The sequence below is a fragment of the Ursus arctos genome, unplaced genomic scaffold, assembly GCF_023065955.2.
Source record: "Ursus arctos isolate Adak ecotype North America unplaced genomic scaffold, UrsArc2.0 scaffold_11, whole genome shotgun sequence".
NCBI lineage: Eukaryota > Metazoa > Chordata > Mammalia > Carnivora > Ursidae > Ursus > Ursus arctos.
The window spans coordinates 4439962-4452106 of NW_026622775.1; the positions used below are offsets into that span (position 1 = coordinate 4439962).

At 40.7% G+C, this 12145-nt stretch overlaps 2 protein-coding genes across 2 annotated transcripts in view; both read left to right on the top strand.

The window, feature by feature from the left end:
* Window positions 1-2951: 2951 nt before the first annotated feature.
* RPL34 (ribosomal protein L34) lies at window positions 2952-7591 on the top strand. The gene is made up of 4 exons (XM_057310000.1): window positions 2952-4446; window positions 4529-4628; window positions 4927-5030; window positions 7466-7591. Exons 1-4 carry the CDS (start codon window positions 4382-4384, stop codon window positions 7548-7550), a joined length of 354 nt encoding a protein of 117 aa, XP_057165983.1. The 5' UTR covers window positions 2952-4381; the 3' UTR covers window positions 7551-7591.
* A 628-nt stretch (window positions 7592-8219) lies between these two features.
* OSTC (oligosaccharyltransferase complex non-catalytic subunit) overlaps window positions 8220-12145 on the top strand; it is a 32873-nt gene continuing 28947 nt past the window's right edge. Inside the window, exon 1 of the mRNA XM_026499154.4 lies at window positions 8220-9316. The gene's annotated coding sequence lies outside the window, so the exon portion shown is untranslated. The remainder of the gene's footprint in view (window positions 9317-12145) is intronic.

Below are 12145 nucleotides of genomic sequence, written 5' to 3' on the forward strand. Positions count from 1 at the left end.
CTTAAGTAGGGGTGCCTGGGTGGTGCAGTCGGCTAAGCATCTGACTCTTGGATTCAGATCAGGTTACGATGGTTTCAACTCAGGTTGTGATCTCAGGGTTGTGAGATCAAGCCCTGTGTCGGGCTCTGTGCTCAGCACGGAGTCTGTTTAAGACCCTCTCTCCTTTTCTCTCTGCCCCGTCCCCTCTCTCTCTTTCTCAAACAAATAAAAAAATAAATCTTAAATATAGTACCACCAATCTGATACCTTAGTTGTGTCATATGCCAAAGTTCCATATCTGTGTGGGTCTGTTTCTGGCTCTTTAGTCTATTCCACTGATCACTTTGTCTTTTCTTTATTAGTTCCACACTCTCTAAACTGTTTAGTAAATCCTAACTGCTAGAAGTGCAAATATGCACTGCTTTTCCTTCTTTTTTGGAAGGAAAAATCTTAACCTTTTCTCTCTCCTAGATACATTTTAGAGTCAGCTACTCTGAGTTTTGCTTGCATTTGCATTGAATCCGGATCAATTAGAGAAGAATTAACATTTTTATGATATGAAGTTTTCATAAATACGAATACAGCATCCCTCAATGTATAAGTCCTCAGATTGGTGGGGAAAGGGGGATTCAAAAAGTGAAGCTGGAAAAAAAATAAGATTATACATAATGGAAAAAAAGAAAATTGTATCCCTAACTCACTCTATACACAAAAATCAACTCTAAATGAGTCAATAACAAGACTTTAAATCACTAGAAAATATAGGTGAATATCTTACAGACCTTTGAACAGAAAAGCATTTTTGAAACAAGATGCAAAAAGCACAAACTCCAAAAAGATACATTTGACCACACTGAAATTAATAACTTTTATGAAAAATCTCTCAGATAAATGAATTTTAAACCCCAAAGTTTCCCAGTCCAAGCCAGAAAAAAAGTGTGAGGTAGATTCATCTTATTTCAATCTCACAAAAGTTTATAGAATATTTAGTAAGAGGACTCAGAAGTCAATGCATGGGGAACAGAGAGAAAGATTAATAAAAACAAATGAGGTTCTTAGAAATGTTTAATAAGATGCCCACGTCTCTGACAAGACTGATGAAGAAAAATGCAAATACAGATTGAGAGAGAAGAAAAGTCACGTTATAGAACTGGGCTAAGTATGATACGGGAAAACTATGATAGAGAGACCATTGTTCTTTTCTCTTAGGGTAGAGGGGGGCATGGAAAGATAAGTAAACAATCTGCTGTGTGTTCAGCTTTCCCATCTCCTGTTGGTGTACTCATCTGTCCAGCCCAGTCTCTCTAGAGAAAGAATATATTCCAAGTAAATGCATTCATTTGTTCGCTCATTCAAAAACCACATGTGACTCTCTGTCCAATGCCTGGTACAGTGACAAAAGCGATTCCAGAAGGACAAAGAGTGAAGGACTGGAAAGGAGGAAGTAACGCATGACTAGGTCAGGGAAGAAGCAGCTATTTGAGAGCCAGCAGAGGGAAGGATGTAACCAGAGCCTTCCATCTGGTGTGGTAACAAAGATGTGAGGAACGAGGTAGTGAACAGGACTCACCATCCAAGACAGATCTCTAATACGAACAGGGCATCTGCCCTCACTCACTTGCCTGCTTTCTCACCTCGACAGTCAGGCTGGGAAGCCTGGAAGGGAACCTGAACGGATATTAGCAGGCTCTACTCAACTTCCTGCTTCTGGGCCAACGTAGCAGGCTCGCAGCTGCTCCCTCACTAGACATTGCTTTCAGCTTCAAGAAACTGCCTTACCCACGGTCAGAGGGCACCCAGGGTCAGGACTGACTGATGTGGGAGTGCAAAGGCTGGGCTCCTTCGCCCGTTCGGGACAACTATGAAGAGCCATCCTAATTCCAGAGCTCTGTATTGAACAGCCGAGGCCTCAGTTGTGGATCCCCTGCTCCCACTTTCCTCACTTCCTTAGGGGTGGCTGTATTTTTTTTTTTTTTTGAAAGATTTTATTTATTTGACAGAGAGAGAGAGACAGGGGGTGGCTGCATTTCTTAAGGGCATTCTCCAATACACCAGCATGCAACTCTCCCTCTGTTTACAGGGAGCCTAACCTAGGATAAAAATGTAAAGGCCCTTTTTAGCTTTTTTCCTTAGGGCCCAGTCAAAGTGCTCTTTACTTTTTTGGAGGTCATGAACCTCTTAGACAATATAATGAAAGCTAAGGACTCTTGTCTCAAAAAAAATACACATAGGTACTTAATGTAAACTTTTACATGCTGTTTTAGAGGGTTTTTTCCCCTTCCTCCTCATTTTTAAGGCCCAGCTCAAACTTTATTACCTATGTGAAGCCCTGTACATAATCATTAGACTAACCACTATTTACTGAGCACTTGCTTTGGACAAGATCTATGCTAAGTGCTTTAATTTTATTGTGCCTTTGATCATGGCATAACTCATTTAAAGCCTTGCTCAAAGTAACACTGCAAATAATTAGCAGGTACTGGATTTAAATCCAATTTGTTAACCTTGTGCTTTGAATGAATGACAGGAAAAAAGAAGGGAAAGATAAAGAGAGTAACTCCTCAAAGGTCACCTTATAACAAGTGTCAGAATTGGGATCTAAACCCACGACTAACTACAGAGCCGGTGCTCTTTAGGTTAAATGTGTCCTAGCGCCCTTCAGAACGAAAAAAACTGGATTTTGTCCCACCTCTGCCCTTTGCAGCTGCCTTTGTCAATTTGCGTTTGTTTCTACAGCGATTCCCAAAAGAGCTTTGTGTGGCGCTATTGTGGATTGCTGACGTGCATCCAGGCCCCCAAGCAAAGGCTGCACGCCAGTTGCCGTACAATATGGCGGCGCTACTCATCCCCCGCCCACGGAGGGAAGAGGGGTGGCATCCGTACAACAAGGCGGCGCTGGTTCTGACGTAACTTCCCGTCCGACGCAGTCATAGTTAACCTTTAAACTTGGGCCGCTTCCTTTTTCCTCTTCCGGGGACGGCGTCCATAGGTATGGTTGCTTTTTTCTTTTCCGTACCGCTACTCCCTTTACAATCGGCTGCCATCCGGGGAGTTGGGGGAGCCAGCATCTCTCAGGCTCAGCCTTTTGAACTGGCGTGAGGATAAAGGTTCAGGAGGAAAGCCGGCGGAGAGCAGGTCCCCGGCTTTTTAGCTTCAGACAACCATCGATCCGGACCTCCCGTCCCAAGGCGGGAGTAGCTGGAGTCTGAGCTCCGGGCTTTACCGCCTTCGAAGTGGCGTTTGGAGACCTACGAGTTGTGGTCCGGCTAGTTGAGACTCTGCGAAATCGCAGAACATTTTCATATCTTAGGCCCATGTTTTATCATTGCGCTGTAGATGCTCTCAGGCTTTGGGACGGCGGATGACCAGCATGTTCGGGTCGTTATTTCAAAATGTTTTCTTTTCCAAGGCCAATACCAAGGAAGATAAAAATGTTAATAGGGAGTATTCTGCCTTGGTTTTGGAGCTGTAAACGGAATGGTGGCTGTTTGGGCCTCACGCGTTAGCCTTCGGTGTCGCTTTTGATGTCTGACAATTACGTCTTAGTGTAATGTTAGGACCTTATAACAATAAATGCGGGCTATTTTCTTTTACATCACGTGTAATGAAGTGATTACGAAGTTTGGGATAAAAAAAATGAGGATTCAAGTCTTGTTTATGTGTTCATGTTACTTTGAGTGGTTAACTGAAAAACAGTTCCTGTGCGTACTTGCATATCCGATTTGCTAAGTGACCTCATTCAATATTATTTCCAGTTAATATATGAGAAAAAAAAAACAGATGCCATAATTCAAAGACACTGTAATACTAAAATAAGTATTATTTGGCGCTTGACTTGTCCCACATGCTACTTTGGGGCAAAATAGTGAGCCCTGAGCATCTTTTATGTGACAGGCACTGCAGTAGGTTGAGCAGGTTAGCTTCTGTCATTTAATCTTAATGACAGCCGTGTGAACTCAGTAAAAATATATTTTAGAGACAGGGAGTCTAGCTAGCCCCTTGTGCAGGATCTTCCAGTAGATGGCATAAGTGAGGATTCAATTTAAATGTTCAGATGCCATTTTCCTTTAAAAACTGTTCTAAACTTGTCTCTTAGTAGCACTTTTCTAGAAATCACTCCAAACAGAATCAGACTTACTGAGGAATAAGTCTGGCAAATTTTAACCAAGTGTCATCACTGGTGCTATCAGGAAAACAAACGTGGGCCTCCTAGCATTCTTACCAATCACTTTTAAATATAAGTAGTTTTAAAGTATGGAATTCTTTTCATAAGGTACTTAAAGGATTATTGTATATAAGAATATACATATGGAATGTATAAATTATGTGATGCTGTTTTGTTGCGAGGTTTGAATTATTTCTACAATGCAATTTTATTCCGTTCTTAATTTAGGCATTCAGAATGGTTCAGCGTTTGACCTACCGTCGTAGGCTGTCCTACAATACAGCCTCTAACAAAACTAGGCTGTAAGTATTTCTAAAATTTAAAATACATACTGTTGTTTACTCTGCAGAATGCTGAGCTTTTCCCTGTTCTCTCACTTGTTAGGTCCCGAACCCCTGGTAATAGAATCGTTTACCTTTATACCAAGAAGGTTGGGAAAGCACCAAAATCTGCATGTGGCGTGTGCCCAGGCCGACTTCGAGGAGTAAGTGATCCTTCTGCTTTGAATAACAAGAACTAGTGAGCATTAGTACCTTGTTAAAGGGAATGAGTGAAGGAGAGGTCACCACTGGGAAGATTGAGAAGTACTAAGCATCCATGATCCGGATCTGTCAAGAACATAGACTTTTAAACCCTATATGACAGATAACAGTGAAATGCCTTTCAGATAAATCAGGATACCATTTCCTGTTCTGACCTAGTATAGTATTTATACTTGCCACATGTCAAATCCAGGACAGTTTCTGTTAGAGCACAAAGTAATCTCAACATTGACTTTGCAGGTTCGTGCTGTGAGACCTAAAGTCCTTATGAGGTTGTCTAAAACGAAAAAACACGTCAGCAGGGCCTATGGTGGTTCCATGTGTGCTAAGTGTGTTCGTGACAGGTAAATATAACGTTCTCAAACGTGTGTGTGCATGTGTCTGTTCCATTGCATGCTGATCATAGAAGACTGGTGAAATTTAAACAGAAGTTGCATATTTTAGAATCCTTCCTAGACAGGGATAACGGGTGCTGTACTAACTAATAAATGATACTGGTTCAAATTAATTCACTTGGGATTTGGGGGTATTCTTATGCTAGATGTAGAAATTAAAATGACCTTGGTTTTGTAGGGCAGGCAGGTAAGAAACCATTAAGTTGTCAGTTGGGTAGATGGAGAGTGGGAGGTCTTAAGAGTGTGGGAACAAAATAACTACATGTAGTTCAGGTGTGGCTGGAGCAGAGCGGTGTAGGAGGTGACAGACGAGAGGTAGAAGTCACAGATCACGAAGGCCCAGACAGATTTTTAGCTTGATCCTTAAACATGGTGGGATTGATGGGTTTCGAGCAGGGCGGGGAGACCTTTGGTGGGCCAGAAACTAGAACTGCAGCAGGGTGGGTAGTAACCACATTCTTTCAACGAAAGGTGAGTCCTTGGATCTGTTCTTTGTGAAGGCTGAGGCAGTGGCACCTGCATTAAGACCTGAAGGCTGGGTGGGGACGATTCTAGGACCATGAGAGTGTTGGAGGTAGAGGACTGGGACTTGGGTGTGTGAAAGAATTGGTAGTGGCCTAGGTAGGAGTGGAAGCAGTGGAGTTTATGAAGGTAACATTTACCGGGTATTTTTATGATAAACATTGTCACAAGTCCATCAGGGAGGGATTTCTGTTCTACTTTCTGTGAAGACACCAAGGCTTGTTTAAATTCACATAGCCGGTAAGGGGCAGCACTGGGATTCATCTAGGTTTTATTGAGACCCTTGCTTTTAACCTCATTGATTTTATATACATGAATTGCCTCCAAAGACTTAAGTGGAAGGATTTGTGAGGTGGTTGGTCTTCACAAGCTTAAGGAACTGGTTCAGAAAGTGGGTTGCCTCCAGTGTATTCAGCTAGTTCTGTGGAGTGGTTGAGCTTAGTTTCTAAACCAGATCTGGCACCAAACCTTGCAAGTTCACTCTGCCTTTCAGGAGTTAATTCATAAGGGGATGGTAAGGCATGTTATGGTAATACAAATACAAGGTAAATAAATGTAACTTCCATGAAATACAAGAAAGCTGAACTATGATTGAAGTTTAGAGGAGAAATCACTTTCAAGTAGCTGGGACTCTGGGAATGGGATTCAAGGTGGAACCTGAATGATAGGTAAGTGTTGGCCAAGAGGTTGGAAGGGCATTGTAGACAAGGGATGTAAAGGAATGAGAAGTGGGATTGGAAAAGTATATTGGTGATGAGAGGGTCATGAGTTAGTTTTAAGCAAAAGGGGTTTGGCTTCTTACTGTTGTTTGGTTCCCAGACGTTGCTAAACATAATCGTGGGCACACTTATTAAAAATATGATTTATAGGGGTGCCTGGGTGGCTCAGTTGTTGAGTCTGCCTTCGGCTCAGGGCGTGATCCCGGCATTCTGGGATCGAGCCCCACATCAAGCTCCTCCGCTATGAGCCTGCTTCTTCCTCTCCCACTCCGCCTGCCTGTGTTCCCTCTCTCGCTGGCTGTCTCTCTCTGTCAAATAAATAAATAAAATCTTTAAAAAAATTTATGATTTATAGGCCCCAGCACTTAGAGATTTAGGTGTAGATCTATGGGTAGTCTGTAGGTTAGTATTAGCTGTGATTTTGAAAGGAGTCTGGTTTTTGGGTAAGTTTAGGGCATTTTTAAGGGTCCTGAGTAAGAGTGGCATCAGTTGTGTTTCTATAATGTAATTACATTATAGAGGAGATTAGAAGGAGTCCAGAATCCAGGGATTTTAGGCTGGGTTATTAGATAACCACGGGTACCAATAAAGAGCATAGGTGGAACAGGTTTTTGTGAGAATTTGCTTTCTCTCTGGAGGTAACTGCTTTTAACAAAGGGTAGTGAGTACCTGCCTGTCAGTCCTATACATTGTAATAATAGTGATTAATAAAATGTACTTCCTCTCTAAATGGAGGCTCAAAATACAGAAATTGCAACTCCTTCCAAGTTTAATCTTCATAAAGTCTTGTGAAATGGGTGTGAACATACTGCTGTACCTTACTACAGAGCAGGTAACTTGCCCAAGATCACAGCTGGCCCCAGACAGTCAGGCTGTAGAATCTTTATACTTGGGAAAGTGCCTCTTGCTAATACCTTTTAACCCACCATTTGGGTTCCACACATATAATTCCTTCATGACTCAGAAGAAGAGGGCAGGTGCAGTTAGTATAGAATTGAGGGATTATCTTGCTTTAAATGCCAGCGTAGGAAGGAAACCTTCAGCTAAATGGGTCTGGCCATCTAGTTTCGGCTCCTAAGTGTTCAGTCTGTTCTTGTGGGTTTCATTTACTTTTAAATATTCATTTAATATTTTTCTTTCTAGGATCAAGCGTGCTTTCCTTATTGAGGAGCAGAAAATCGTTGTGAAAGTGTTGAAGGCACAAGCACAGAGTCAGAAAGCTAAATAAAAAAATGAAGCTTTTTTGAGTAATAAAAAAAATCAAAAGGCTTGATCTGTTATTGCTATTGTAATTTGTTAGTATATGTGTTTCTATGTGGTATTTGGGGATTCCATGATTCCATGATTTTTAGGTGAATATTTTTCCGAAAGACAGAAATTGGAGGTCAATGATAGAATTTTTTGATGGCAGCTCTGGAAGACTTGGGACAGTTTGAGAAGAGTGGCCCTTAAAATATCTGGACGTTTCTGTTAATTACACTGAATCATTTCCATAGAATCTCCTTCACCAACATTGATAGGACAGAAAATACAGTGTTGAATAAGTTACTTGGAATGGAATCTTTTTTGCACCATCTTATTTATTTATCACCATCTTATTTAAACCTTCCATTTCCTTAGTTCACTTCAGTTCAAAATGGTCTATTTTAGAGAGCTCAGGACTTCATATTCGGCAAATAATGAGCTCCTCTTGTATATAAAACTTCATGTAATGGGTCTAGTGAAATTCAAATTCTGGTTGATGTTAAATTTATAATCCGTTCAGAAAATTAAAATAACAGACCTTAGTTATATTTATTCTTGAGAGCTATATAATACTCTTTCTAGCAACTCTTAATACAAAAGTATGTAAAGATAGTAATAATAGCTCATCCTTACAGCGCTTAAACTGTACCGAGCATTTTCTAATATTCTACATACATAAGTTCTTTTGAATCACCTTCCAAGACCAATTTTTCAGATCATGTCAAGCTTTTTTTAATCTCAAGGGAAGGTAGAGAGCAGACCCCCCCAGGCTATTTGCACAAGCCAAGAAATCTAGATGTCAAAAGAATTCTATATTTTTGACCCTTTTCCTCAATCTAGATGTTCCGGTCACTGGTATGATGTAACTTAGATGTCTTGGGCAGAGGAGTATTTCCTTTTATAAATGACTGCCCTTTTAGGAAGGGAAAAGCTAACTTCCTGGTAGACACAATTTTTAAACATTTTTGGAGAAGAGGAAAGGTGTCCTGGAAGTAGTAAGTGGCTAAGCTGGCAGAGAAACCGGCAGTAAAGAATTTCTAACACTGGGTTTGCCATGTGCCTGACACTTCAAAGTACTTCACATCATCATTTAACAACCCTGTGATGCCTGTGTTACCCCAGTTTACAAATAAGGAAACAGGCACACGGACGTTGTGTAATAATATCCGGAGCCATTTGTTTTTAGGATTTTTGCAAATGAGACACTTAATGGTTGAAACCAAATGACTGTCACTCCCCATAAACCCAAGAAGTAATAGCTGAGGCCCCTGTTGTCAGCATAGCCTCAGTTGAGATCATCAGGCTTTCTCAAACACCTGCCAGTCCTGAGGCTTGCTAAGCAACCAGGTAATAGAGCTACCTTCTGTAATGTGTAAATCACAATATAAAATAAGATTTCTAATGGGGAGAGAACTGAAAAACGCAATTCTGAGGTAGATTAATTAACCTCTCGTTTCACCATGACTTAGGTTGACCTATAGTGCAGGGACGAGTTTGGTGATCTGTGGTGTATTCGGTGTAAGAATGTAAAACGAGTACGTTTAAAATAACATTCAAAAACCTTGCCTTAACATTTAATTCAGTTATTTGCTTGCTTTGTAGACTAATCTAGTTTTTGAAAGGCTTGAGACGAAATTGTTTAATCCTTGCTGTGGAGGGAACAGCCTTCATTGGCCAGCCCAGCATCCGGGCGCTTACCTCTACCACACAGGGTGTCCTAGGACAGCTTATCTGAACACAGACTACCCGGTGAGTACTACTAAGCTTCAGCAAAATGAGTGGGTAACTGAGAAGTTTGAGAAAGCTAAAGCCTTAAAGTTACATATTTTCAAAGAATGTATTTGTTAAATGGTTTAATGTTTTAAATTTGGAACCTTCTCACTTTCATAAAACATCTTTACAGACAATTTGAAAAGTATGGAAAAACAGAATGAAAACCCTTTAATATCAGTATACAGGTTATCATTTAACAGTTTGATGTTTTCCCGTTTTCCAGGCGTAGGAGAGACTTGTAAATCAAAGTTGGAGGCGTATAAATTTTCAACCCACTTAACTGAAAAATATTTTAATGGCTGCATCTGCCATCAAATCTATGTGCCATAATTGACTTCCTTTCTTTTGAATTTCCAGTTTTTCTCTTTTTAAATACTTGTGAGCATTCTTATATATTTGATTGTTTCATTTATGCTAATCGTTTTTAAATTCATAAGCTGGCCCTGAAGTATGGTACATAAATACAGTTTAGTTACTGGGGTTACAGTATTGCTTGCCAAGTGTCTTAGTTTGCTCAGGCTGCTGTAACTAATTACCGCGGACTGAGGGACTTAACTACAAGCACATCTCACTAAGATGACTAGAGAATGGTAGGGCTAAGATCAAGGTGCTGGAGATGAGTTCTTGATGAGGGCCCTCTTACTGGTTAGCAGAGGGCTGTCTCCTTGTATCGAATGATGGAGAGGAGAGAGAAGCAAGCCCTCTTGTGTCTCTTACGAGGGCATTATGAGGGCTTTACCCTCAAGATTTAATTACCTCCCAAAAGCCCCCCCCCCCCGCTACTTATGCCACTACACTGGGGATTAGGGTTTTGACTTAGGAATTTTGAGGGGGACACAGACATGCTAATGTCCATAACATTAATGGTATGAGATGTGCCTAATGGGTGACCCATTTCTTCACCTGTGTTAGTTCAGCCACTGAAGTTCTTGACCACAGGCCACACTTCTTCAGCTGCCCTCTGCTAATGCCTCTCGTCCTCACCTTTTCCCCTCACACCGTGCAGTCCCCTTCCCCCTCCCACCCCAGCACTCGCAGTGCGTAGATCAAGAACAGATGGGTGGGAGTGTAGCACCAACTCTGCCCAAGTGACCAAAAGGAATTCTGTACTGTTCTGCGTGTCGATTTTGTAAAAAGCAAACAAGCTTTTATTGAATCCAGTTCTGTGTGTGTCACCTAAGTATTCTTGACGTTTCCTAAAAAGACAAGCGAATGTAGTCAGTGGTTTCTTTTTAAAGTCTAGTATTTCTCCTTCCATTGAATTGCTTATAAATTCTATTAGAAGGATGGGGGAGGGGACTCTTCCACCCTTAAAAGCAGAAAATCTCTGTATGTTTAAATAAGTAAATTAAGTTTATTTTCAGTGGTGTAATAACATACTTAACATTTTTATCCTAATGATTTGGAGCTTGGGTTCCCAGCATTTTGATAGTCGCGACGATGTCCAGCTTTAACTATAAACTGTATTTCTTATCACACCAATTAAAATCATATGGAGTAAGGTTGTGAAGCAGAGCTGAATATTAAGGTTTTTCTCTGAAGTGGATTACTTACTAAGAGTTTATAGGAGTAAGAGTTTGGTAAGAGTTTATAATTATTAGGTATTACCAATAGAACCAGTGGTGTGTGGAGCCCGCTCATTCCAGCTGTGAGAGCCAATTGTGTGCATCTCTTCCTAGCTTTGTGTTCATCGATGGCAGGTTGGTACCTTGACATTGGCATGGTGGGAGTATTTACACCTGGGAAATCAGCAAATGCTACAAAAATTCTTTCCCATCTTTGGGAGCTGGATGTTAAATATTACCAGCAAGCCGGGGCGCCTGGGTGGCTCAGTCGGTCAAGCGTCTGCCTTCGGCTCAGGTCATGATCTCGGGGTCCTGGGATCGAGCCCCACATCAGGCTCCCTGCTCAGCGGGGAGCCTACTTCTCCCTCTCACTCTGCCTGCCACTCCCCCTGCTTATGTGTGCATGCTCTCTCTCTCTGTGTCTCTCTGCCTGTCAAATAAAATCTTTAAAAAAAAAAGAAATGTTATCAGCAAGCCACTGTCTATTACTCAAGTTATAGTCTGTCATCACAACTTAAATATGATGCTGTTGGTTTCAGGAGCTCTACATATATCTGAGACATATTTGACAGTGATTTATACTTTAAAATTGTAATAAATGCTTATTAATGCTTTGATTCTGTGAATATTCTGGGATTTGATTTTATAAAATACAAAACAAAGTATTTATTGAATCTGGTTGTGTGACTATAGAGGAAAACAATTAAAAACCTTGCAAAGGTGCAAGTTTCATCTCTTTAAACAATGAGAACTAGATGTGATAAACACTATTCTAAGCCAGGAGTAGAAAAGTTAAGACAGTCTTTATGGATTTCCTTTCTAAAGGATAAGACCCACAATAATTCTGGATCAAAAGATGCTTTCTGCTTCCCAAAATATTAGCTGTTCAGTAACTGAGTAAATCTTAAATGTTTCTGGTTAATTTGAAGGATTATATAAATATTTTTGCCACTATATTTATAGTCTTACAATTTGCTTTAGCTTTCATTCGTTCATTCAGCAAATATTTATTAGAAACGACCATGTTCCCGAAACTGTGCTGTTGGGTAAATAGTAATACAGTAGTCAACAAAGCAGACTCTTCCCTGCTCTCATGGCACATAGGGGAGAGCGTGTTAAACGAGGAAACAACTACATTTTTAATTGCACACTTTGGGATAAGAATCATAAAGAGAAACTCCAGTGTTGTGAAACAGGGCAAGAAAGAACCCTCACGGGATGGTAAAGTAGGCTTTTCTGA

Coding starts and splice junctions, on each gene's coding strand:
- RPL34 (XM_057310000.1), top strand. CDS start 4,382: ATGGTTCAGCGTTTGACCTACCGTCGTAGGCTGTCCTACAATACAGCC. Junction 4,447..4,528: donor GCCTCTAACAAAACTAGGCT/GTAAGTATTTCT, acceptor CTCACTTGTTAG/GTCCCGAACCCCTGGTAATA. Junction 5,031..7,465: donor GCTAAGTGTGTTCGTGACAG/GTAAATATAACG, acceptor TTTTCTTTCTAG/GATCAAGCGTGCTTTCCTTA.